The sequence below is a fragment of the Myiozetetes cayanensis genome, unplaced genomic scaffold (assembly GCF_022539395.1).
Source record: "Myiozetetes cayanensis isolate MyiCay16 unplaced genomic scaffold, myiCay2020 scf21, whole genome shotgun sequence".
NCBI lineage: Eukaryota > Metazoa > Chordata > Aves > Passeriformes > Tyrannidae > Myiozetetes > Myiozetetes cayanensis.
The window spans coordinates 7,321,121-7,347,080 of NW_026087423.1; the positions used below are offsets into that span (position 1 = coordinate 7,321,121).

Genomic DNA, 25,960 nt, shown 5'->3' on the forward strand with positions numbered 1-25,960 from the left:
ATCTGGTGGAGCTGGTTGATCACCACCTTCACAAAAGCCAGCAGAGTCAACGGGCTGGTCAGAACTGAGCTGGAGCCCAAAATGGTTCACTGTGCACCTGGTGAATCATTTGTTCTTAATTTGCCAAATTCCTGTTGCTGTGGAACAAAGACCTCACCCAGTCCCTGGAGACATTTGCACCACTAACACTTTTCTGACTTTACTGTTGTTAATTTATTTTTCTGAGGTAGGAATAAAGGAGCAAAAATACTAAAAATGAAGAGTCAACCCCAAAGCAAGTAACTGCTGTATCTAGATTTAAAAACAAAATCCTCACCCCTGAGGGAAGTGGTACTACTGAACTATTAAACTGGCTAGAAGATTTTAGGAATTATGCCTATTTTTAGGATTTTTAAAAGAAATAGATTTGTTTATAGTCTTGTGTATTGTGCTTCTGTCTATTCTTGTGCTAGGCAGTATTACAATTTGTAAATTTATTTATATTTATTGTTATGAAGAGAAAAGAAATTATTGAGCACTGTTCAAGTTTTATAATGCTGCAGTACCCTGGTTTACAACCACTGAATTATTCAGCATCAAAAATACAACCAGCTCATCACAGTCTTTACACTACATTTCTTTAATAAGCACTTTTGATACTGTGAAACTCCTTTTTTAAAAAAATTCAGAAACCAAATATTGTACTGTACCATCCGTAATAGTCCATCTTTCCTAATTAACTAAGAAAAACTGATTCTAATGTAGCTTTTTTAAAAACTTTCAAACCCTGCTTTGTACCTGGTAACATACACTGCAAAAATGTGATGAAACATCTGAAAGTAGGTTGGGATTTAGTGTTTAGTCCATTTATACCCCTGTGACCGCAGTGATATTTATATGTTGGGCTTTGTTCCTGTGCATTAATAGAATTTTCCAGTGTCATATCCATGTGCTCACAGGCTCCTCTCTCCCACTCCCATCCATGGATTGAACCTGGAGGGTGCAGGATGCTGGAGTGACCCAGTGGGCATCTTTTTTGCTTGAAAGTCCCTTCTGTGAAGATCAGGGGATAGAAAACAACTGTGCCTGTATCCTCCCAGCACATCCGTCCGTGGAAACCTCTTCCCAAGGGCAGGATGCTCCACGTCATAATTTATTGCTCAAGGACAATGTGATTGATGATCATTTGCTGTGACTGGCGTCACCCATGATGTCTGTGTTTTTTAAATAAATATTTCTTAGCACTAAGCCTGGGTCACTCTGGATGTGCTGGGTGATAACTGCTCTGATGGCAGGGAGCCCCTGCCATGCTGGGCTTTCCCAGGATTCACTCCCTTCACAGGCATGGTTCTACAGGTGTATCCTTGGCTCAAATCCTCCAGGAGAGTAGGAGTTTGCAGGTATTTGGTGCCACCCTGTTCCTCACACCCTCTGTAGCCAAATTCCTGGACGAGCTCTGGTGTGGGGACAGGGTCTGGCAGAAGGGATGCTCAGAGCTTGTCCACACCCAAACGAGTCCTGTGCCACAGGAAGGGGCCAGAGGCAACAGCCCCTGCTCAGATCCACCACGTCTGTACAGGGACAGAAGACACAGAGGTCAGGAGTCCTTCCCTGGAGCTGAGCCCACTTTATTGCTGCTGATTTGACTGCTATACATGAGGATCAGCAGTCACACCTTTCAAACCAGGAAGTGTCTCACAAGGCCCTTCCTACTCCCACCACAGGACAGGGAGACCTCCCCACAGATCCCAGGGTGACCCCCCCAGCCCAGACATGACCAGGGAGGTCTCCAGCACCTTCACTCCACAAGACCAGCACTGTGCTTGAACAGTGTGTCCCACCTTCCACCACCATCCTGCTCCTTCTTTGTGAGCCAAAGGTAACCCTGTGCTGGTGGAATGACACAGCCAGAGGCACTGGAAAGCACATGTTCAAATGTCCTCTCCATGACCAAGATCAAATAAGGCCACCTGAGAAGCAAGGTACAGGTCCAGGCAGGTGACAAGGCACCCGTGAGCTCTTTTACTCTCCTGTGCTTCAGAAGAAGAACCAAGTCACTGGGGCAGGAGCACCTGGAGCTGTGTCCTCCCTCCTCTCCATCCTCCACAGGAGCCAGAAAGGACATGAGACAGGCAAGAGGAACAGTTGGTCAGTCAGTGATGGATCCTTTGACGTTCCCACTGCAACAGCTCCCAGATGAGCTCACTTAGGTCTTTTCTGGCCATCAGCTACTTGCAGTCACATCTACTCTTCGCCCTCCAACAAGGGGAAGGAAAAGATAAATTGGTCCTCCCAGTTTCTAAACCATCAGTTTGAGGCTGCTGCTCACAGGATGCTCATTTCCTTGTGTTGGTGCCTGGGCATCTCCTTTGTCCTGCTCCCTGTGGCCCCTGGGACAGTGGGTCTGAACCTCCAGCTCTGTCCAGTCTCATAAGATGTGTCTGACCTGGTATTTGTTTTAAAGATCAGGGCCGGGCTTTGCAACTAAAACACAGTAAAAGATTTTAGGTTCTTATTAAAACCAACTTCTGTACCAGGTCCAGACTCCAGGCTTGGCTCAGGACAAGTTTATCTTCTGCCAAGCTGCCCCTCTGGCGAACATCCCCTTCCAGAGGGGCCTCTGCGAGGATGGCAAGACCACCTCCATGGCTTAAAATACAAACACTGTGTCCTTTATTCAGGCACATGAGGAAGAGTCCAAGGCTTCAGTTCCAGGGCTGAGGAGCCATGAGGGGAGGTGAGGCTGTGTCCCAGTGCCCCTCCTGCCCCGTGGGGACTGCCCTGAGCAGCACCAGCCCTGGCTCAGGAGGGGTCATCCGTGTCCACCGTGGACAGGAGATGGGCCACCTGGGCCTTCTGGGCACCGGTGATGTGCTGGGCCATCTGCACCATGCAGTCCATGGTCACCTCGGGGTTGGCCTGGAGCAAGCTGCAAGGCAGATTGGGAGAGGGCAGCCAGCTGGGAGGCTGAAGGAAGAACCACCTTCTCTGCACCCCCACCGTTCCCGCCCCAGGGATCAGCATCAGCCTCCTCATCCTGGCTCCAGTGACCCCTCACCTGCGGATGTGTTTGAGGATGTAATCCCTCCTCAGGTGCTTGATGTTCTCCCTGATGACTGACTGGGTGCTGTCATCCTCCTGCATGTGCTTCTCCAGCCACTCCACCACCACCTGGTTGTTGTCCCAGAGGTAGCCCTGTGGAGAGCAGCACAGTGGGCAGGGAATCCTGCTGCCTGCACAGCCTGAGCCCCCCCTTCCTCCTGTGGCCTCAAAACCAAGCAATGGGAATTTCCTTCCCAATGGCATGGCACAATCTCCCACTCCCATGTTCCAGCCACAGGGTAGAAGCTTCAGTCTGGAAACTGAAATGCATGAAACCTTTGTGAACTGTTTAAAATGCAAAAAGTTAAGGTAAAACATGTTTCCTTTGTATGTCATCACTTCCTGGCTCAGCAAGCAGAGGACTGGCACAGCGACACGTGTGTGTCACTTGAAAGTGTAGCTCAAATGCAAAGACCCCAAGTCTCTCATCTGCCCTGGGAAGCCCTGCCATGGTAGAAAGTGTTTATTTGGGGACCACCTTGCTATTGCTGAGCACCATCACCCAACTGGGGTCACCTGATTTGGAGAGACATCTCCAGCCTCAGGGCTGCTCAGCTGCCCGCCCTGACACATTCCCATCACGCATTTAAACCTTCAAGGAGACACCACCAAAACATCTGGGCGATGGGAGAGCAAGGTGAGAGCCCTTGGGACGCCCAGAGGGTGTCTCAGGAGGTTGGGGCAGGGGGTACCTTTTCGGCTCCCTCTGTCTCCATGAACCAGCGCCGCAGCATGGACTGGATGTGGATGTGGCTGAGCTCGCTGTTGGCCTTCAGCACCTCCGCCTTCACCCCCTGCTCCAGCAGCAGCCGCCGCAGCCGCCAGTAGAGGAAGGAGCGGGCACTCCTCCACTCCAGGATGTCCTGCAGGAACAGGCACAGCAGGGTTTGCCTTTGGAGGAGGAGGAGGAGCCGATGTGCTCGCTCGCAGCTCCGGACTCAGGGCAGAGGGCAGTGCAAGGGTAGGAACAGTCTGGGAGCTGCAGCCCCTCGGGAAGGGATTTGCCTCCTGCCTTTGTGCCGCTACCGCAGAAATCCCTGCCCCGAGCCCTTCCCCCAGGCTGGTGCCCTCCCAGCTCACCGTGATGACTCCTTTCTCCTGCATGCGGCCCGGGGTGTCGTGCAGGTCGGCGAAGCGCACGGCCACCTGGTGGTACACGGGCAGGAGCAGCTCCTCCCGCGCCTTCAGCTGCTTCTCCAGCTCCCTGCGCTGCGCCTCCGACAGCTCAGGGGTGCCTGGGGGACACAGTGTGCTGAGCAGCCCCAGTGGTGGGATCCACAGGCACCGCGGGATCTGTGGTGTCTCTGTGCTCCCACATCAGCCACCCCCGCTGGGAAAAGTGGTGCCACGTCCCTTTGCTTTGGCACAGCTACACCAGAGCCCAGCCACAAAGGCCGTGGCCATGAAGGGGTCACACCGTGTTTGGTGTCTGCCACAAGAGAGGGGAGGTGGCATTGGCGAGTACTCTGTGGGACTGTGTTGTGGCAGGGTGGAAGGACATGGGGGCAAGGACCACCCAATGCACTGGGTACAATTCAGCCTGGCCATTGCCATTCTTCATCTCAAAGCATGGGAACAGACCTCAGCCCCAGCCCTAGGAGATAGAAATGTTCTAAAGTACCACCATAACCTCTCAACAGGCATGATATCAGAAAAGCCATGAAGAATTTTCCCAAAGGAACACTAAAGGATTTCCTGGTGGTTGCCATCATAGTGCTTGAGCCTCATGTTTTAATTTACCACCACCAATGCCCTGAAACCTCCTCCCCTTACCCAGCTGCTCAACAATCTTGGCATAGACTGTATCAATCCTTCTCATGGTCTTCACCAAATCCTTCTTCCTGAACTTAATCTCCACTGTTCCTCCAGGCTCCAAAATGCCTCCCCTGGAAGGAAAGTTTGGTAAAGCAGGGACTGCACTTCACCAGAGAATAAATCCTGGGAGAAGAGAGGCAGCTCTCTCTTCTGAGAATTATGGAGAGAAAACCCAAAAGGATTTTGCTTCCAGTGTTGGATTCTTGTCTACCCTGCCACTCCTCACAGCTCACTCCAGTGTGCAGATTAGAGAAAAGGCTTCCTGACTGCAGAACTGTGTTTTATTCACCCACAGCCTTTGCTGGAGGCAGGAGGATATTCCAAGGAGACACCTTGGATACACCCCAAACCTTTCCATGGTTCTGTGATACCTGCCACGCTGCTCTGCAAGAACCTTGGAACTTGTCACTGATGGCTTTGAAAGAGTTAAAACCAGACATCTCAAGTGGCAGAAAGTCCCTGCCAGGGGACTGTGGCTCTGCAGCCCCCATTGCCCAGCTCTCCCTTCCCCACTCAGGGGCTGTGGGGGACACCCACGTGTTTGGGGTGCTGACCTGCTCTCCTTGTCGGCGTAGAGCTCCACGTGCAGGGGGTTGATGGTGGAGTCAATGACCACCCAGGAGCCCCCCCTCAGCTCTGCGTGAGGGGGGATGTAGACCAGCACAGGCTGCCTGAAATCCCGCAGGCTGTCCACGATGAGGGCGCCGAACTTCAGCATTTGGTCGTACATGTCTGAGAGCCAGAGGGACTCATTGGCTGGGTGACCCCACTGCCATGGCCGGGTCACTGCCCCGGCCTCCTCCAGCTGCCCAAAGCCACCTTCTCTATTGGAGATACAAACAAGCTCCCCCAAAGCAGCCCAGCAGGGAGCCACCAACCCTTGGGACTTGGGTCCTGTGATGCCCCATCACCTGCCCAGCCCAACCCCACATCCCAGAGTGGTGCGGGCAGGACCTTGGTAGGCTGGGACAGCCCAGGACCCTGTGGGGTGGCAGGGGTGCTGGCAGTACGTCACAGCATGGGGATCTGGGCATCCTAAGCACGGGTACCTTTCATGCCGCTGGAGAAGCCTCTCCAATTGGCGAAGATCATCAGTGGGAGGTGCTCCCGGTTGAAGTCCCGAATGGCCTGGGCTGTTTTAAAGGCAGAGTCTGGGAACCAGACCTGCCCAGCCTGCTGGATTATCTGCAAAAGACAGTGAGCAGCAGCTCTGAGAATGTGCCAGTTCTTCCCAGCACGCCACACTGTAGGACAGCAGCACATGGTGTGAAATAGCTGAAAGGATACAAACTGACCCAGTGCCCTTGATTTCACCAGAATTAAGGAAAATCCAGACGTGCCAAAGAATTCCACTAAGCTTTTTCCCTACTCTCCCCTCCAGCTTCCTCTCCAAGTGCTGCTTGGCCTCACTAAGGTCTCCCCACACACCTTGGCCTCCGAGTCCAGGTTGGCAGGGTCCGCAGGGATCGTCACCTCCACAGTGCGGGTCTCAACAGCGATGACACCCACAGGGAGACCTCCCAGCCTGCAGCAAGGCAAAGTGGTCTCAGCAGAGGCCAATGCCCCTCCGTGCTGCATCCCAGGCCCACTGCAGAGCTGCTCCCCCTCCACCATCCCAAGAGCAGTGCCAGGGCTCTAGTGTGCCTGGCCCCACATTCAGGTTCCCTGCCCCAGGCTCCATCCTCTGCTCCTGGCAGTACCTCGCTCTGCCAACCACAACTGTCTGAGCCCACGGCTTCATGATCTCCATGAAACTGCCCTGGTCGAAGAAGCCGCTCTGCCAGGTCCCCTTGAGAGCTGTGGAGCACAGGAAAACATGGAATGGTGCAAAGGTGAGCGCTGAAGTGCTCCCTGTGCACCGACCCATGGCAAAGAGCACCTTCTGCACCAGGATGGGTTGCACCTGCAAGATATGTTTGGGAGCAGTGCTGCAAAGGTCTTGGGCTGTCCTCACTTACTTGGATGGGGTCTCCCTGCCAGCATCCACCTGGGGTCGTAGGGGACTTTGGAAGGGATAAAATCAATTTCTCTTTCGACGGGGTCACTTATGGCAGTGACAGGCACCGGGCTCTGGTTATCCTGCAAGGGAGACCCCAAAGGGCAGGTCACCAGCCAGGTATGGCATAACGTGCCCTACCTCAGCATCCTGCAGCACCCTCCTACCTTGGGTATGTACGAGAGCCACTGCAGGATGGTGTAGACCCCCTCAAAGTCGTCTGGGACGGTGACGTGGGAAACGCCGTTGTTGTGCATGATCTGCACTCCTCCCAGCTGGTTATTGGACGTGTAAACCTCCCGGCCCAACACCTGGACAGAGTTACCAACAGAAACAGATGGGGCTCTGCTACCACAGGAGCTGCTCCCTTGCTCTGTTTGTCAATCCACACCTCTGCACAGACATGCTGGCTTTGGTCTGAGGCTGAATTTCCCCCTCTGTCCAGGCTGATGTTAAAACAAAGGGACCCTGCTTTAGTGCACAGCTTTAGTGCAGCAGGTTTGAAATCAGCTCAAGCTGGCGTGATTTTGACCAGAGATGGGTCCTGCCTCTGGGGCTGGAGCCCAACAGCCCCTGAGGCAGCTCATCCACCCCACCCTGCCCCAGGAATGATGCCCTGGCCCCTAAAGCAACACTGCAAATCAGTGGGGTGACATGGTCTCTCTGCTCAGTGAGACCAGCACAGCTGCAGCTCTTCCAGACAAGGTTCCATGAGGTGACGAGCAGGGAGCTGCCACTTCTTCCCATGGGAAAGGGAAGGAGCCCACACAGGGAGCAGTATGACGGTCAGTGCCAAAGGACACACAGCTGGACTCAGTACCTTATTGAGAGCTGTGACACCTGTAAGGATGATGTGGGAATTCTCCACTTGGATGACACGCTGGCCCAGCCTCACCAGGTAGGCGCCAATCCCGATGGCACGACAGGTCACCTGAGCACACACACAGGGACATGTGGGGTCACTGGGGGGAGAGGGAGCACGACAGACCACAAAGTCCTGGAGAAAGATGCTCTGAAGGGATCTGATCCCCTCCAGAGACACCATAAAAGCGAGCAGGGGAGGGGCCCCAGCAGTACCATGCTGATGGTCACTATCTCATCATAGGCGCGGGAGGACTCCCCAGCAATGGTGCCTGCAGCTCTCAGGTTTTCCACCCCAAATCCATTGTCCTTCCCGATGATGTCCAGGAGGACATACCTGCAGGGAAGGCAGAGCCATGGTATGGGTGGGACTAAGGGAAGAACTCACCTGTGTGTGTCTGTCAGGATGCTGAGCCAGGAGCTGGGAGATGCATCATGGCAGGATGTAGGGCAGGGCTTGGGGTGTCTCTGTGCACTCCAGGGGATACCAAGGCTCACCTGGACTCACCACCCTCCTCCACATGTTCACAGCGCACCGAGTTCATGGTGCTGATCTTTGTGTAGTCCTGGGGAGTCAGGTACAGGTACCTGAACCCCTGAAAATGAAGAGTGGGAGGATGAGTTGCAGAATCCCCCATGCACACACTCATGTGGGACACAGCCCCTCTCCAAACCCACCCCAAACCCTCACTGAACATCACCAGTGGCTGAGGGACCAGGGCTGGACAGAGCTGTATCTCTACCCTGCTGGGGAGAGTTGAAGGAACCATCCATGTGTGCTGGGTGCAGATGTGCGCTCACTCCCCACTGTGATCCCACAGCTTGATACCCCAGTTCAGCCTTGGCCCTTCCTTCCCCAGCTAAGCCCTCTGTTGTTTTCTGTGCTGCAGGGGGGGAGGTGCCCACACACCTTGTAGGGCTCGTCAGGGTCCACCCAGGCCACCTGGAACATGTGCTTGATCTCATCAGCGAAGCCGATGCGGGCGCCGCTGTTGGCTGCGATGTAGATGCGAGGGATTCCCTCGGCCCGCGCCAGCTCCGAGGCCCTGAGGAACACCAGGTCCTCCTCGGGCCCGAAGGAGCCGATCTTGTACGTGATGTCGTTGCAGATGAGCATGATGTCCCGGCCTTTGGGATACTCGGGGGTCTTCAGCTTCATTTTGAAAGCAACCATCCCCACCTGCCCCGAAACAGCACAAGGTACAGAATTCTCTGGAGAAGCACAGAATCGCTGAGGCTGGAAAAGGCTTCCAAGATCACGGAGTCCAACTTTGGATCACTACCTTGTCAACTAGAGACCAGAGCACTGAGTGCCTCTTTCAAGAGATGTGGGGCTGAGCTGCAGGTGGCATTAACCAACAGATGAGATGCTTGAGAAGCATCTCCCAAGCTTTAAACACAGATGGACTGAGCCACCAGCAATTCCCACCTGCTTCCCCCACCCCATTCCCAAATAATCTCCCCACTACCTCGTTCCCTCCAGGGACCCTGTTCATCTGCACGAGGTGCCCCTGTGAGTCCAGCACCAGTTCAGTGTACGTCAGGATGTCCTTGGGGTACTGGTCTGAGGAGCCCCACAGTTTGAAGAGAGCCTGCAGAGACACAGTGCTCGGGATGAGCTGGTGCAGGGACCAGGCAGCTCCTGGCATATTGCCCAGCACAGACACTACTGCAGCAGCCTGGGATTGGGAGGAGTAAAACTCTGTCAGAGCCCCCCAGTGCTGCAGCCCTCCTTGCACGGGGCCTCCTGGTTCACAACCTCCATGAGTGCAACCACGGCAAGTTGCAAGAATCATCAAATCCTGGAATCGCTTGGGTTTGGAAGAGACCTTAAGGACCGTCTAGTTCCAACCCCTGCCATGGGCAGGGAGAGCCAGGATTTCCCAGAGCTAAGAATTGGTTTAGAAATATTTCATATAACCAAAAATGTTGCAGTTTGGACTCTTTTCCTTTTCTCATTGTCTAGCTCAGGGGAGAGAGGCCTTTTCCCCAGATGGGAATATTTAGGAAGGATGAGGTTGAAGAACAAATGCAGTAACTCAGAGCTCTTTCTGCTCAGCCAGACTCACCTGCCTGATCATCTCTGGGAAGTCATACACGTATGTGGTGCCCAAGGACTGCGCCTGGAACCGCTTGGCCTGGAGCAGGTCCTTGGTGACGTAGGGGGTGTTGATGAGCATCCCGTGCTGTGGCCCCTGCTTGTCTCCATATGACTGGAACATGATCTGAGGAGAAGGGCAGAGTGTTGGCTGCCTTCCCCCAGTGTCATGGTGAGTCTTCTGCTGGAGCACTGCTGAGCCCTGCCTGGCCAAGGTGCTTATGCCTGTGTCTCAAGTATGATTTTCCTCCCCACTCTTTGCTTTTGAGGGGTCAGTGTCACACTGCAGTGCTGCAAGTACCAGTGACACCATAACCTTCACCTCCCAGACCCAAAGTTGTCTGATCATGCACCAGCACCACCTTGAGGAGCCCTACTGGATGGAACTCAGAACATTTTGGAGCAAAGTATGACTATGAGGAACTCAACTGGATGCAGACAGAGGGGAGTGAAACCAGACCAGCCATGGGAATGCTGTTGGAAGTCTGGGGGCTCTGGACAGACCATAGTCAGCAGTGCTCAGGCAGTCGTGGCTGGGTTCTTGCAGCTGGTGCTGTGGTTACTCACACTGCCAGTGCTGGGGTCCCTCACTTCCTTGTAGAGGCTGATGTCCAGGTAGTACCCAGACTCGTTGGTCAGGAAGAGGCGGATGGGGATGGCAGTGGCTGTGGGTGTCAGACGGATGTTGATCTTCACCTCGGCCTGCAGGACTCGCAGCTTCCAGAGGCGGCTGCCGTAGCGCATCACCATGGAGCGCACCGACTCCTCGATCTGGGCATGGCACGGCACACAGATGGGTCAGTGGCTCCAGGGACAGCACTGCTCTCAAGTGCACAATGCCAAGGCTGCAACAGCCCTGTTACATCTCCACACCAAACAGCCATTTTGGATTTGCTTTGGAGAGCCCCTTCCCTCTGCCCACCCTTCCTCTCCCAGGGCCTGGTACTGACATCCAGCCTCTCCATGGGGAGAGGGAAACAGCTGTGGGTTGGCTGCCCATCCCTGCAGCGGTACCGAGCACAGGGGGTGACAGAACCTCTGTCCGCAGATCAGCAACACACAAATAGCAGGAAGCAGAACCCCAAGAAACACACCTTGGAGGGGTCCATGATGACAGTGGGGACGAAGTTGAGGAAGATGTGGTTGCAGTCGGTGCGGACGATGGTGTTGTTGAATGCCACCTCCAGCTCATCCATGGCCTCCAGGAGCAGCCGCTCACCCTCGTTCTGCAGGTACTCGAAGGAGGCCTCCTGTGGTGGCCCAGGCGGCTCAGTGGTGCCCACACCACCCCTGCACCCAAAACCTGCCCACCAGGGACATCCAGCAGCGCCTTGCCTTGGTGATGAGGTCGGAGTGGCGCACGATGGCGCGGATGAAGAAGCGATAGTCGGTGGTCTCGGCGCCCGCCCGCACCTTGGCAGCCCCCAGGTACAGGTGCATCTTGTGGTTGGCGCAGGGAATGGCCGTCAGGTCGAAGTTGCGCATGCGGCTCAGCTCCAGCTGGAAGGCGAGCGCCGGCTCCAGGTGCCGGTAGATCCGATCCTCTGCAAACTGCCCCGGCACAGCCGTGAGCCCACAGGGAGCCAGCCCTGAGCCAGCGGTGAGCCAGCACCAGGCGGGCTCTGCTCTCACATGCTCTTACCTCATCCCTGGCTCTGAACGTGAAAAACTTCGGGAATTCTCTCTAGAAAAAAAGGGAGAGAGAGGGCAACATGAATAGTTCTGGCACGCAGAGGATTGTTCTGATTTTGAGTGGATTCATTAAAAGGGAAAAATTTTGCAGGCTTCACTCCCCTAAGGGAAAAGGATTGGGAGGAATTGATTAGATTTTAGAAAGAAATTCTTCCCTGTGAGGGTTGGGAGACACTGGCACAGGTTATCCAGAGAAGCTGTGGCTGCCCCTGGATCCCTGGAAGTGTTCAAGGCCAGGTTGGATGGGGCTTGGGACAACCTGGTCTAGTGGAAGGTGTCCTTGCCCACAGCAGGGGGGTGGAATGGGATGAGCATTAAGGCCCTTTCCAACCCAAACCACTCTGTGACTCTATAATGATTCTATGATGCCTTTTAAAAGCTATGGAGTGGCCCTGCAGGAACCACGTTACTGGACATATGAGCTACACAAAGGCTGACACAGGAGATAAATCACTTATTGAACCCCTCATTAATTAATTCCCAGCTCCTGATGCACAGTGGGTCCATCCATCCCTCAATGCTGTGCCAATAAGGTATTCAGAGATGTTGGAGGCTCAGTTGCACTCACCTGCTGGGCAACGAGGAATGTGATTCTCCGGAGACCACAATCCACGAGGATATTTTTCTACACAGAAACAGAAGATTCCACCAGTCATGGGAGCTTAACCACCTCCACCAAGGGAGCAAACAAAACCCAAGCTATAGCATTTTGGAGAGCCCCATGTGGAGATGAGGCAGTGCTGTGGGGTACAGTGTCCCAGCTTGAAGGGTCTGCAAAATGTGGTCCAGCCCCAGTGACAGACCTTGGACTGGGCAAAGGCCCTGAAGATGGGCACCAGCTTTTCATCTTCCATATGGTCAGCTGAGCAAAGCGCAATGTTGAGGATGTGGATCGGCTCCTCTCGGATGTTCTGGCAACAAAACCCACCAGTCAACCCCAACCAGTAGCACCACTGCCAGACCAGCACCCCCTGGGGGGGTCAGCAGCAGCACTGTGCCCACCTTGGCATCCTCCTCTCCGTAGATGGTGCCTTGTGTCTCGTAGATGAGCCCACTCTCCGATGGAGAGTTGGCAAAGCAGGAGATCACTTCATCAAAGTTCCTGCCCAAACAGCAGATATGGGGTGATCAGCCAGCACATTGTGCCCACCCCTGCCTGAGGGGACAGCACCAGGTGCCCACTGTGGCAGGGACGAGGGTACCAGCACAACAGCCCAGGGTGTGTGCCAGCTCCACCAGCCCATGGCAAACCCACAGCTCATGAAACACAGCTCTGAGCACTGCTGTGTAATGAGCAGAGATGTTTAACCTGGGCCATGCAAGCTTTAGCCATGTCCCACATGTTCCCAAAGCCACATCATGTCCCCACCAGGTGACTGTTCTACTGAGAACACCCAGCCTCCAGCTGTGGTGGGAACTGGAGCTGCCTCAGGCCCTGCCCAGATGTGGCTCTTCCACCCTGTTTTGCTCTCCAACAACTGCAGTGGCACCCAAAATGCATGAAACCAGCCAGGCATGTCCCTGCACGCCCACCTTGTGAAGTCCTCAAATCTTCTGAAGGCCACCATGACTCCCATCCGCTGGCTTGAGGGGGCAAAGCCACTGTCCATGAAGAGCTCAGTGCTGTGCCGGGCCAGGTCAGGGTTGGAGATGCTGACAGGGACGGACATCCTGTCAGGGGAGCAAGGCAGCCATCAGCCATGGGGAGAGGCACCTCTCCAGGGTCCAACCAGGACCACGCAGGTCCCTGGCCTGGAGAGAGCTCATTCTGCTCCACTGGCAGCAGGACAGCGCAGTGGGCAGGTCCTGCTGAGGATCCCTGCACTTCACGTGGAGGGGATGGTACAAACCCAACCGCTTTGCAGAAAGAACCATGCCCAGGAGAGCGGGACAGGTGTGTGGGACCCCTGTACCTGTTGGGGTGGGAGGAGGGCAGCATGAACTGGAACTCCACCAGGCAGGTGCCATCCGAGAGCTGCCGGTGCTGGAGGCTGTTCAGCTCGTAGGCGATGTAGCCCCGCCGCACATACACCTGAGGCGGGGACAGGAGTTACCACCGTGCCCCTGGTCCCCCCTAAACCCCTTGTGCCACCCCCAAGTCCCCCCATAGCCCCCCAGCCCTCACCTCCAGCGCTGCCATGCGCACCACTGTGTTGGTGTGGTAGAAGAAGACAGGAAGCACATCAAAGATGGAGGTTTCTGACAGGATCAGTTTCTGGGGGAAGAAAGCAGAATTTGGGGCAAGGATGAAGTGGGACCACCTTGCCCCATCACAGGATGGGGAAGGCACGTTCCAGAGGGGTCCCTCAATGGGGGGCTGTGCAGGACTGGCCACTGGGGTGCCCTGGGACAGCCAGCCCACCATGGGGTCACAGAAAGAGCCAGACACAGATCCACATGTCAATTCCCTGCCAAATGCAGTGCAGAGCAGGGGATGGAGACTGGCAGCACTGGGGTGCACTCTCTCCTCTGTTCCCCACAGCCACTGCAGCAAGGCTCTGACTACTTTTTCAGCTATTTTTAAGATTAAGCCACTTGCAGCCAGATTCCCTCCCTGAAGGCACCCCAATTCCCTCTGAAAAAATGCTCAATTCCCAACCTTCAGGTTCTCAGGGCAGTACTCGTGTCCGTACATGTCGATGGCAGAGATGAAGATGGACTCCACCTGGTTGTGCCGCAGCTCGTAGGAGGGCATGTTAGAGGCAATGAGCACCTGTGAGGGGAGAGGTGGAGCTGGACTGTGGGGCACAGGGCTGGGGACAGGGTTGGGGATGGCACCACGTGGTGCTCACTGACCTGCCGGGCCCTCAGTGCCACTTTGGAGTGCTCGGTCTTGCTGAGCTGTGTCAGCTCGTGCAGGATGGCTGTCAGCTCGTCTGTCAGCGTGGGGTCACGGCCACACAGCTGGTCCTGCAAGGCCACACCACCACGGTTCGGCTCAGGCCTCTGGGATGGATTCATCCCAAACCCCAGCACCACAGGGGATGGATTTATCCTGCACCCCACACTCTCATAGGATGGCTTCATCCCAAAACCCAACCCCAAACAGGCAATGGGGATAAAAGCCAAGGCACTAAAATGGTGCAAGATGCTCTTTGACCCAAGTGACCCACACAACAGAGGGGAGATAATTAAAATAAAGGGACAAAATAAAGGGATAATGAGGCAAGAATGGACACTTGAATGTAAACTCCAAACTCTGGGATGCATTAAACACAGGAACAGAAAAGCTGTTTCCCAGGTGTCCCCATTTCAAACAGAAAGCACAGGGCTGGGACAACTGTGGCCGTCCTGCAGAGATGCAGATCTGCCTTGGCACATGGGCTCTTCACTGCCACCAGCCTTTGCTCCTGGAGTCTCAGGCATGGGCTGTACTCACAATTAACATGATCACCAGCAGGTTCTTCTTGGCCACCTGGGCGTGGGAGAAGATGCTCTCCAGCACGGGGGTCATGTCAGGTTTACACTTCTCCCGTAGAGTGATGACACACTTGTCGTAGTGAGCTGTGGGGCAGGGCACAGTTAGCTCTGCAGCTCCCCAGAGCCCCTCAGACCCCTCCCCAGAGAACCCTGAGCCCTCACCATGCTGGAACTGAGTCTCCACTTGCAGGTAGCGCCTGAGCAGGTCCAGCACCACTGTCTTCATGTACCCCCGGATGCCACTGCGGTACCTGGGGACCAAAGACCCCACTGTGCTGCAAGGAAGTGGCCATGGTGAAGGGACCAGGGGGTCACAAACAGCACAGGACTCACCTCTGCACCAGCTGCACCAAGCTCTGTGTGTTCATGAAGAAGACTTCCCGCTCAGCCTTCCTCTGCAGCGTGGCCGCGTGGGTGTCCAGCACACTGGCGATCTGTGGGGACAGGGGGACGGGCTCTGGGGTGGCTCAGGGGCACAAGGCTGCCAGTTCTCCCCTTCCATGGGGATGGGGCTGCTGCACCTGGAGCCTTTCCCTTGTGTTTTTAATCCCAAAGTGAAAAACGCAAAGTGTCGAATAAATACAAAACAAACACACAGATAGAAACAAATACACCGGCAGAAACAAATGCACACAGAAACACACATATTTCCCTCACCCCTAAGATCCTGGCAGCACAAATTCAGGCAGAAGCTCCAGCTAAAAGGAGTGGGGCAGAGCTGGGTGCAGCCCCTGTGCACTCACCTGCTGGCTGGGGAAGCGGCAGAGCACCGAGGTGATGTTGCTGGCATACTGTGCCATCACCTTCCGGATGGACTTCTCCACGGACAGCGGGATTCTTCCCGAAATGCTCGTCATGATCTCCTGCAGCTCCAGGAGGGGCAGGGCGGGGTCCCGCAGGGTGGTCATCAGCTGTGCCACCCATTCCTTCACCTGTGGGAGCAGAAGCTGGTGCTGCCCGCTCGCACCGGCACTGCTGGGCTCGCCATCGTGGCAAACATGTGACAGCAGGGCAGGACACCTGGCACACGGCACCCACCTTGGCCTTGAAGTAGGGCTCGGGCAGGCAGTACCCGTTCATGATGTTGGTGAGGTTGTCCAGCACGTTGCGGAGAACCTGGTGCTGCTTCTCACCAGTGATGGGGAGGGTCTGCTGGGCTGGCAGCCCCCCCGTGAATGGCTGTGCCTGGAGAGCGCACAGGGAGGTGGGCTGACCTGTCCTTGCTGACCTGGGACAGACCCTCCCCAAGAGCTGCAGCTGCCCCAGAGGAAAACCAGCAAGACCTCTCCTGTCTGCTTTGTGTTAGATTCAGAGGAAGCACTTGACATTCAGGTTCATGGCTGTGCCAGTGCCTCAACAAGTTAAAAATGCAGAAAACCTGGACATTTTAGTGCTATAGGTGCACATTTTTAGTGCATGTGAGACTCTGCACACCGAGTAAGCACGTGTGGGACACTGAAACAGAGCAATCCACGTGCAGCAGTGCTTAAGCCCAAACACAGCTGGCTAAGGGACATGGCATGACCCGCCAGGCACGGGACACATCCCCTGTCAGGGCAGCTCCTACGCTTTGTCCTGCAGGGAGCATCCCTGGGATGCCAGCTGAGAGCAGGCAGGAGGGGAGAGCAGCGTTGCAGGACCCCCGCACTCACGGGCTTCACTTTGGTGGGATCATCGAGCTGGAGGCGGGCGATGACACAGCCGGCCTCCAGCAGCGCCCCCGGCCGCTTGATGTAGTGCACCCGCCCGGCCTCCTCCACCGTCAGCGTCATGATGATCTTCATCACCTGGGCGGGGAGGGGCGAGACCGTCAGCGTGACAGCAGCACCCTGGGCTGCAGATCCCACGAACATCATGGCAGCGTTGGTGGGTTCCGCCTTTGCTGTCCCCCAGCGCTGCAGGAATGCTGCTCCTCCAGCTTTTCTGCAAAACTCACCTCAATTTCTGCAAAAACCTTCCCCTTGTCCACGTGGCCACCGTCTTCCACCACGTACTGCAGCAGCTTCCCCGCGGAGGGCGAGCGCAGCACCGTCGGGTCCTTCTCCTTCTCGAAGGTGCACGTTTTGTTGCCGATGGTGATCCGGTACCTTAAGGAGAGGGAAAGGTGTCACCAGCCAGCTGTGGGTCAGCGGGGAGCGTCGATGGGGCCCTGTGAGGAGGGAGGTACCTGTCGATCTCCTCCTTCATGTAGGTGGTGTAGCTGCAGCCGTTGTAGGACAGCAGCAGCCCGCCGTCGTTGAGCCGGTGCACGTCTATCTCGATGTGCGTGCGGTTCATGATGACCACGTACGTCGTCAGCGACTGGCGGGCGACCTGTGGGCAGGGAGACTCCCTCAGTGCAACCCCAAAACACCACGAGGGTCGGACTGGGGGCTGCTGGGGGTGGCAGAGGGTGAGGATCATCTCTCTGCACTCCGTGCAAGGGCCTGTGCCACGGGATGGGGCTGTGCCAGGAGGGAAGGAGGCAGCAACCTCCTCAGGCTGCACCAAGGAGCTGGTTTAACTCAGAGCCCAGAGCTGGGTTAACTCACAGCCCAGAGCTGGTACAATTCACAGGCCAGAATTAGTTTAACTCACAGTCTGGGTCTGGTTTAACTCACAGCCCAGAGTTGGTGCAACTCATGGCTCACCTGCTGCTTTCATTGTGAGTAGGGAATTTTGCATGAAGTTCAACTGACTGGGTTTAAAAGCAAAAAAAGGAAGTCTTTTAATAAACTCAGGGCAACAGGGTGTATGAAACTGTCTAGTTCAAATGAGGTTATTAAGGTTATGAGGTTATTAACCTCATTTTTATGCTGCACTGTTTTAAAGGACAAACTCTTTGCACCTTTCTCTCTGAGGGCAGGAGCACGTCCCTGTCCCTGTGGAAGTGCCACTGGTTCAGGGGAGCACAGCCATGCCCTCACCTGCAGGATGTACTTCACGCCCTCGTAGATGAGCTCCACGTCGACGATGTTCAGCAGGGAGGCTGCTGGCAGCACCTGCCCCCTGGAACACAACAGAGGGGTCAGGCACCACGGCATTCCTTGCCTCTCCAAGCATTGGGATGCAGTGGTGCTGTTGGAGTGTGCGGGCTCCCAGCTGGCTGTGGGAGGGAACAACAGTGACTGGAGGGGACAAGTGTCAGCGTTAAATGACCCACGTGAGCACCATGTACAAACGGATCTGGAGGGAGGCCAAGCATTGGGAAAACACTCAGATAAGGTGTGTGGGAGAGCCCTGGGTGCTTCCAAGGCCAGAGGAATAACCTTGATATTCGAAAACAAAAGCAAGCTGCACCAGCCAAGCCACTTTCCCTTGAAAGCTGTTTACCCAGCCATGGGAAACCTTTTCCACTCTCCAAACAGAGCAATAGCCAAGGAGCCAGAGCTGTGAGTCACAGTGGATCCCCATCCCCAGCTCTCACAGGGTCCTGTCACTAGATGTGCAAAGCTTCTGCAGCAAAAGTAGAAGGAAGACAGTCCAGTAGAACAATACTCAGGTCTGCATTGTGGCTGCCCCACCCCTGGAAGTGTTCCAGACCAGGTTGGGCAGGGCTTGGAGCAACCTGGTCTTAATGGAAGGTGTCCCTGCCCATGGCAGGGAGATGGGAACTAGGTGGTCTTTAAGGCCACTTCCAACCCAAACCATTCCATGACATTCACTCCCTGTGCCCCCTTCCGGGCAGCCCCCACCCCACACCTCTCCAGTGTGTGCAGGAAGTCGGTCATGCACGTCCTAAAGGCAGCGTCTGCCACGTTCAGGGCACCACAGACAACCCCCAGCATCGTGTCCGGCTTCTCTGCCTGGGGAGGCAAAAATAACAGGGATTGGGTCCTAGACCAGGAGGGGAGTGGTGACCCCAGAGACCCCGATGTGCCCCACCTGCACTTTCTCGGCGATCAGATGGTCCAGCCAGCCCGTGTGTATCTCATTGTTCTGGAAGCTCTCTGTCTCCAGCAGCTTAATCAGATACTCCACCGTGGTCCGGAAATCCCCACGGATAGACAGCTCCTTCAGGGCAACCACCATGTTCCTTTAGGGAGCAAACCCCTCGATTAATGACCAAGAATACAGTGCCTGGCTTTCAGCAGAGGAAATGGGGGAGCCACAGGGACTGGGATGATGAGCTCCTGAGGTGATGAGCTCCTGAGCCCTGAGCGCCATCCCAGAATAGAATCATGGGATGGTTTGGGTTGGAAGGGACTTTAAAGACCACCCCGTTCCACCCTCTGCCATGGGCAGAGACACCTTCCACTATACCTGGTTACTCAATGCCCTGTCCAACCTGGTCATGAAACAGCCCTGGACGAAACATCCTTAGAGTCAAAATTCTCTTAATAAAACACTTAAACATCCAAGACAGCCTTGCTACATGTTGTTCAGTTCTTGAATGGACACTGCCACTCACAGGCACTCAGCAATTCCCAGGACATCACTACCATGTGTCCCTGAGAATCAGGTTGATAAACTGGGGCCATAGCACCACGACAGTCCTAAAAACTCTGGTTTTGGCCAGACAGCCCCTGCAGCACAAGTCAGCTGCTGAGCACAGTGGCACTGTTCTGGACCTCGTGGATAAAAGCCACTTTTCCCAGCTCATGCGCTGATTGTGACTCTTCCTGAGGACACCCACCCACTCCAACCCATCCTGCCGCACTCACGAGATGGCCTCCTCCCGGTTCTCTCCCCAGGAGAAGCAGTGCCCGAACTGGGAATCAGTGAACTCGTGCAGCCCGCCGGCTGCTGCCACGCTGAAGTACCCCCAGACGTTCTTGCTGCTGCGGAAGTTCAGCTCCTGCACCGTCCCCGAGCTGGGCTTGAAACCCTGAGCCAAGACAGAGCAGGGATGGAGAAACCAGGATTGGGACTTGTGAAGTGAGACAGGGAAGGGGAACCTCCATGGATCTCACATGAACATTGTCTGGCTGGGGAGGACCACGCCCAGATCAACCCCACAAATGGCAGGGTCCCCTTGTCCCCACGTGCAGGCTGGTGCACAAGTCCCTGATCCCAGCTCACCTCCTCGGGGTTCTCGCTGGTGATCCGGGCAGCAATGACGTGGCCCCTGGGCATGGGGGGGTTGGTGGGGCTGTGGAAGCTGATGGGGGTGTCGCCCCAGGGGCTCTCCCCATACAGCACCCGGATGTCTTTTATCCTGTGCAAGGGGATGCCCATTGCGATCTGTGTGAGAAACAAGGGTTTGAGCTGCCAGAACAAGACTTCAGCATCAAAATTAACACCGGGAGGCATCAATAGGTGGTTTGAATGGTAAGCTCCCGGAGAATTCCAAAGGAGAAAGAAGGATGCTACATCACTTTCATTTGTGCCTTCCGTCCTTATATATGGGACAGCTTCCCTGTGCCAGGCTCCAGCCCAGCACTCCTCTCTAAATCACTAAATCCTCTAACAAGCCTTGGATTCTCCATGTGTGCAGGTACCTGCAGCTGGGCCGCTGGGAGGTTCACATCTGCCACCATCTCCGTGCACGGGTGCTCCACCTGCAGGCGTGGGTTGAGCTCCAGGAAGTGGAAGCTCCCGTCCTCGCTGTACAGGTACTCCACGGTGCCCGCGCTCACGTACCCCACCATCTGCGCCAGGCGGACGGCACACTGCGGGACAGGGCAGACCCCGCAGGGATCAGGGAATCAGGGGGGGCCCTGGCTTGGAAGGGACCCACAGGGATCATCAACCCAACCACTGGCTGTGCACAGGACACCCCAAAAATCCCACCCTGTGCCTGAGAGTCCAAACGCTCCCCGCATTATGTCAGGCTTAGGGCTGTGACCACTGCCCTAGGAAGGCTGTTACAGTGCCCGACTACCCTGGACAGGGAGTCCCTGCTAGGCTCGGGAGTCCTTCCCTTCCTTAAAACCCCAATAAACTCAGCAAGGACCAGACCAGCCAGTTTCCCACTACAACCTCGTGCTGCCCCAAGAGCAGGCGGCCCACCTTCTCCATGACCTCAGTAACGGCGGGGGCTGCGATGGTGGCTGGTGCCTCCTCGATGATCTTCTGGTGCCGGCGCTGGATGGAGCAGTCTCGGCTGAAGAGGGAGATGGCGTTGCCATACTCGTCGGCCAACACCTGCACCTCGAGGTGCCGCGCGTGCTGCGCCAGCTGCATCAGGAAAATGGGCGAGCCGGGTGCCTCCGCCTGCACCTGCAGCGGGGAGAGGGTTGTGCTCTGCCATCACCCCCCAAAATTCACCCCACAGGGAGGCAGAATTTGGGCAGACAGATGGCATGGGTGGGAGCAGGACCTGCTGTGTGCCCCAGGGTGGGATGGGGACAGGGATGGGGATTCTGGGCACCTCTTACCTGACGGAAACAGGCCCCAAATTCCTCTGCTGCCTCCACTTTTCGGATGCCTTTGCCCCCGCCACCTTCTGCTGCCTTGATCATCAGAGGGTAGCCAATCCTCATGGCCATCTGAGGAGGGACAAGGGCTGGGGTGACCACAGTGCTTTGGACCCCAACCCATCACCCCCACAGCCCACACAGCTCCATGCATCCCCGAGCAGGATTGCACCAAGCCATGGCCATGCAGAGGGACAAACTGCTGCTGACACAGCCTTATGTCACTGTCACATGTGCTGGAGGCCACAAGGCCAGGGCAGGCAGGCTCTGAGGAGAAATCATGGTGGGCAAGAGACAACCAGCTGCTCCTGGGCTCAGCTTTACCTCCAGGCCTTCCTCCAGGTCCTTCACGCAGCCCTGTGCGTACGTCTCCAGAGGGATGCTGATCGTCTGCTGATGTTTCTGGTCCTCCTCAGACCACTGGGCCATCAGACCTGTGGGCATGGCCAGAGCTACGGTCACCCCCAGGGTGGCATGGCTGATGGGGCATTGTGCCTGTGCCCAGAATGCTGGGATTTCTGCACTGGCACACACCATTCCCCATTTCCATGCACCCCATCTCCAGAAACCCCTCTGCCCAAACCAGCAGCTGCAATGGGGTCCCCAATACCTGCAGCCAGTCAGGCCAGGGACCCCAACCCTGATGCTTGTTTGGGGGGCAAAGAAAGGCACGGAGACTGAATTGGGGAGCAGGGAGGATGTGGGGGCTGTGAGGGGTTCTTACCGCTCCCGCTCCATGGCAGTGTGGGGATCTCCAGCGTCTGAGCCACGATGGTGGAGGCGACTTTGTCCCCCAGCGCCCACATGGCATCACTGGGGGGACCTTCAGAGAGGACGGAAGTGGTGAGGGGTCAGCCCAACCCTATAGGCCCATTCCCATCATATGGAGGCTGCAGGGAGCTGCTCCCCACTGAGTCAGCACCACCATCCCTCCTGCAAGGAGTGGGGGCATGGGAGACACCCCCAAACCCACTGCCCAGTTCAGGATGGAGCTCAACCCTTCTCCAAGGGGAGCCCAGGCTGTCCCTGGTTAGAAATCACACAAGGTTTACTCCCGCCTAACATTGCTCCATGAACACTGCATCAGCTTGAGAATTACAGAGAAAACTCATAAAATAGTGGGATTCCTGGGAATGTTTCAGGAAATTAGGCTGGTGGCTGCCACTCTGCAGGATGGGCATGCCAGAGGCACCAAAGGGGCATTCCCAATGCAGTATTCCTGGTAGCGAGAATGTGTGCACACACCAACCCAACACCTGCTGCTCCCTCCAGCACAGGGAAGCAGTGAGACCTTACCTAGGAAAGCTATCCCGTTTTTCTGCAGGAGATCTGGCAGCTTGTGGTTCTCCGAGGCGTGTCCCCAGCCAGCCCACACCGCCTGGCACACGGAGGAGGAGCAGTGGGAGCGTTACCTCTGTGCTGGATCTCCCATTGACCACACGCTGGGCCCAGCTCCCCAGCACGCAGGGCATCACCCATTTTTGGGTGTCCCCTCTTCCCAGCAGCTTCCCTTGGCACAGAGGTGGGAGACACATGAGCGGCCACTACCTGGACTGGGATCCGTTTGGAAATGTCCACAATCAGCTCCACGTTGGCGTAGTTGTTGTTGTTGGTCCCGCCGGGGACAGGCACATAGTGATCTGCCATCTTGATGTATTCTGCAAGACAGCACGTGGAGGCTGTGGGAGCCAGTCCCCTGAGCTGCACCCCTCCCCAAATCCTCCACCCCAGGGAGGCTGGAGGGGAGGATAATTATTTCCTCCTGGATTTGGCTGCACAGGAGGAAAGTGTGTGACCCTGGGCTGTGCAGACCCCTTGCAACCCAGGCAGGAAAGGGCTGCCCCCACTCAGCCCCAGGCAGGGAACTTCCCCGCTGGGATGGTTTCAGGAATTACCTGCGTTAGCCTTGAGGTCCTCAGGAGTGACCATGACCACGAAGCGGATGGCGCGCTCGTTCCGGAACATCTCGTACGCCCAGCGGCGGATGGAGCGCATGCACTTCACGGCAGCGATGCCGTTGTTGGCAATGAGGACCTGTGGATGGGACAGGGGGTGTCAGGGTGGACCCTCTCCTTGCTGCTGGGGTGCAGGGAGTGTGGCCCCCAGGGATGGCAGCAAGGGGACAAGGATAACCAAGGATGGGACACTGGCAATTGTTTGTGCCCACCAGGCAAAGCCTCTGTGTGGTGTTCCCTCTCCCATCCCATGAGAAGTTGGGGGATGAACAGCTTTGGGCTGCCCTGGGCTGCCATCAGTCTGAGCCCAAAGGACATGGGACACTTGGGCAGTGCTCAAGGGTGTCCCTGTGAAAAACAACGACCCTCTGGCCCAGTCCCAGGCAAGGGTGTGTGGGGACAGACCTTCTCGATGACGCGGTTGCCCCCAAAGCGGGTGACGAACTCTGCTGGGGAGGCGACGGAGAAGTCCCGCTGCAGATCCATCTTCCTGTGCTCGCGGCCCCGCTTTGGCAGGTTTGTTCCGGACATGCTAGGCCTGTGGTGGGATGTGATGGCTGTCAAGGACCCCACAGCCACCCCAGTGAGCCCACAGCCACACCTCTGGGGTGAACAGGGCATGTTCCAGACCCCATGGCACAAGCACCCAGCCTCTGAGGGGTGCAGCCAGGCAACTTCTAATTCTAATTAGCAGGTTCACATCTCCCCTCATAGTTCAGCCAGGTATTTCACTGTTATTCCATAGATGAGCTATAATTAAAGGAGGGAGGACCACCCCTGGAACTCCCTCAGACAAGAAGATTTTGTACAAGCAGCACTTGGCACATTTATTTTAAGGGGATATGTGTCAAACGCCTCTGAGATGTTGGCAAATGTCCCAATGTCTGCCTACACTCAGGGTGTTTTCCAAATAGCTGGAGCACCCTATTGGGCAGTGCCACGTTTATCTGCCCTCCCTCAGCCCCAAACCCACCAGAAAGTCCGTCCCCTCTCGAGAAACACACCAGCTCTGTCTACAACATGACTCAGGCAGGACGTAAGGACATTCCTTGTATGTGGAAGCACAGAGAAGCAGCAGGGATAGCGCCAGCAGCTCTGTGAGCCCACCCCAAACCCAGCACAGCAAGAGCCACTGCCAGGCTGTTGAGTGTCACAACACGTCTCCACAGCCAAAGGGGTGTTATTTTTAACCCGAGCAGAGCAGCAGGAGGAGCTGGGCAGCAGAACTTGGTTTCCAGTTGTTCCTGCTGGCTGTCAGCTGCGTTCCCATGGGAGCTGCCTGGTGCAGACCAGCAGAGAGCTGCCCCACAGCCCTCACAGTACTGGGAAGTACTGGGAAAAGTCACTGTGAATTTGACAAATGTTCATCTATTTCTCATCAATTCATCACAAAACACCAAAGAGCTACTTTCATAGACCTGCAGGAACAGCACAGGAGCATCCCATGTACCCCAGTCCTGCAGGGATGTGTTTCCACACATAACAGTACCAGGAGTGTCCCAGCATCCCCCCATAGCAGAAGCAAAGCGACCCTGGCAGCAGAACTAGGGCCCTTCCATCCTGTTATTTGACATCCAAAACAGTGACTTTGGGGAAGCACTCCCTGCCCTGCTCCTTGCCATGCTCATGCACATGGGCTGCTGTCACACAGTGCTCGGGGACACTGGGTCTCCCTGGGGTCCTGCCCCAAAGGGAGTTCAGATGGGGGCACTGACTTGAGGGATCCAAGCAGCATGTGCACCTCAATTTTAGTACCAGCTTCCCTGAGAAATGCATCCACCATCTCCAGCCTGGCCACCCCACCACGTTCCCCATCCCAGCCCTGTACCTGATGCCCCTGTGGGGCTCCAGAGAGGTGGTCACAGCGGGGGGCTCAGGGATGGTGCCCCCTACCCCGACCAGGCTGCTGCGCCGCCGGCCCACCTTGAAGGCCGTGGTCACCACCTCATCATCGGAGGAGTTGTCGTCAAAGGAGCCCAGCACAAACTTGGCAAGGGATGAGCGGCGCAGGGCAGTGGGGTTGTACACGGCCAGCTGCTCCTGCTCCCTGGCCATGGCCTTGGCAGCCTGTGGCGGTGGGTGGGGGTCCGGGGGTCTCACTTGGGATGAGGGCTCAGCTACAGAGGGCTGCTCCGGGTTCTGCTCCAGCTTCTCCTCCACCTTGCACAGATGGTTGGACATTGTGGCCCGAATGAGCAGCACCAACAGCAGCAGGAGCAGGGCAACCAGCAGCATTCACCGGCCCTGGGAGAAGGGGAGAACCTTAGTCATGGAGAAACCAAGCCCCCCATCAGCTGCAGTCATGGCAATAACCCCCCAAACACGACAGCCCCTTCCCCATTCCTCCCCACCCCACAGCCCTGGCAGTGCCAAGCCAGGCATTACCAGAATGACCACAGGCTTGGAGCTGTTTTTCCTGCTCAGAGCAGGGGGAGCTGTGAGGGGGCAATGGGGGCACAGCAGCAGCTCTGTGAGGGGATGATGAGGGCACCAGAGCAGTAGAAGCTGTAAAGGGATAATGGGGGCACAGGACCAGGAACTGTGAGGGGATGATGGGGGCACCCCCTGGTGCAGGACAAGCTGCGAGGGGGCAGTGGGGGCACAGTCCCACGCTGAGGGGCTGACAGGGCCTCCCACCCCCAGCCGCTGGCAGCACCCTCAGGATGGCGGCAAGGCCAGCCCACCAACACCAGCCTGGCCCCTC

At 56.2% G+C, this 25,960-nt stretch overlaps 1 protein-coding gene across 1 annotated transcript; it reads right to left on the reverse strand.

The window, feature by feature from the left end:
- Nucleotides 1–1,608: 1,608 nt before the first annotated feature.
- Nucleotides 1,609–25,491, reverse strand: ACACB (acetyl-CoA carboxylase beta). Its single transcript, XM_050318415.1, has 52 exons — nucleotides 25,085–25,491; nucleotides 23,662–23,794; nucleotides 23,197–23,335; nucleotides 22,850–22,959; nucleotides 22,598–22,679; nucleotides 22,026–22,124; nucleotides 21,626–21,735; nucleotides 21,263–21,373; nucleotides 20,895–21,104; nucleotides 20,384–20,554; nucleotides 19,965–20,126; nucleotides 19,607–19,770; nucleotides 18,828–18,978; nucleotides 18,645–18,748; nucleotides 17,870–17,951; nucleotides 17,131–17,276; nucleotides 16,900–17,050; nucleotides 16,616–16,750; nucleotides 16,002–16,148; nucleotides 15,707–15,895; nucleotides 15,297–15,397; nucleotides 15,126–15,214; nucleotides 14,923–15,047; nucleotides 14,340–14,453; nucleotides 14,143–14,256; nucleotides 13,669–13,758; nucleotides 13,457–13,575; nucleotides 13,077–13,214; nucleotides 12,546–12,645; nucleotides 12,347–12,454; nucleotides 12,112–12,168; nucleotides 11,494–11,535; nucleotides 11,187–11,402; nucleotides 10,946–11,101; nucleotides 10,419–10,622; nucleotides 9,823–9,978; nucleotides 9,223–9,345; nucleotides 8,664–8,933; nucleotides 8,252–8,349; nucleotides 7,970–8,090; nucleotides 7,713–7,823; nucleotides 7,060–7,203; nucleotides 6,855–6,975; nucleotides 6,597–6,693; nucleotides 6,325–6,421; nucleotides 5,946–6,081; nucleotides 5,451–5,628; nucleotides 4,855–4,967; nucleotides 4,162–4,316; nucleotides 3,774–3,944; nucleotides 3,038–3,174; nucleotides 1,609–2,908 (listed from the first exon to the last, which is right to left on the reverse strand). Exons 1-52 carry the CDS (start codon nucleotides 25,489–25,491, stop codon nucleotides 2,782–2,784), a joined length of 7,131 nt encoding a protein of 2,376 aa, XP_050174372.1. The 3' UTR covers nucleotides 1,609–2,781.
- Between the last annotated feature and the right edge of the window lie 469 nt (nucleotides 25,492–25,960).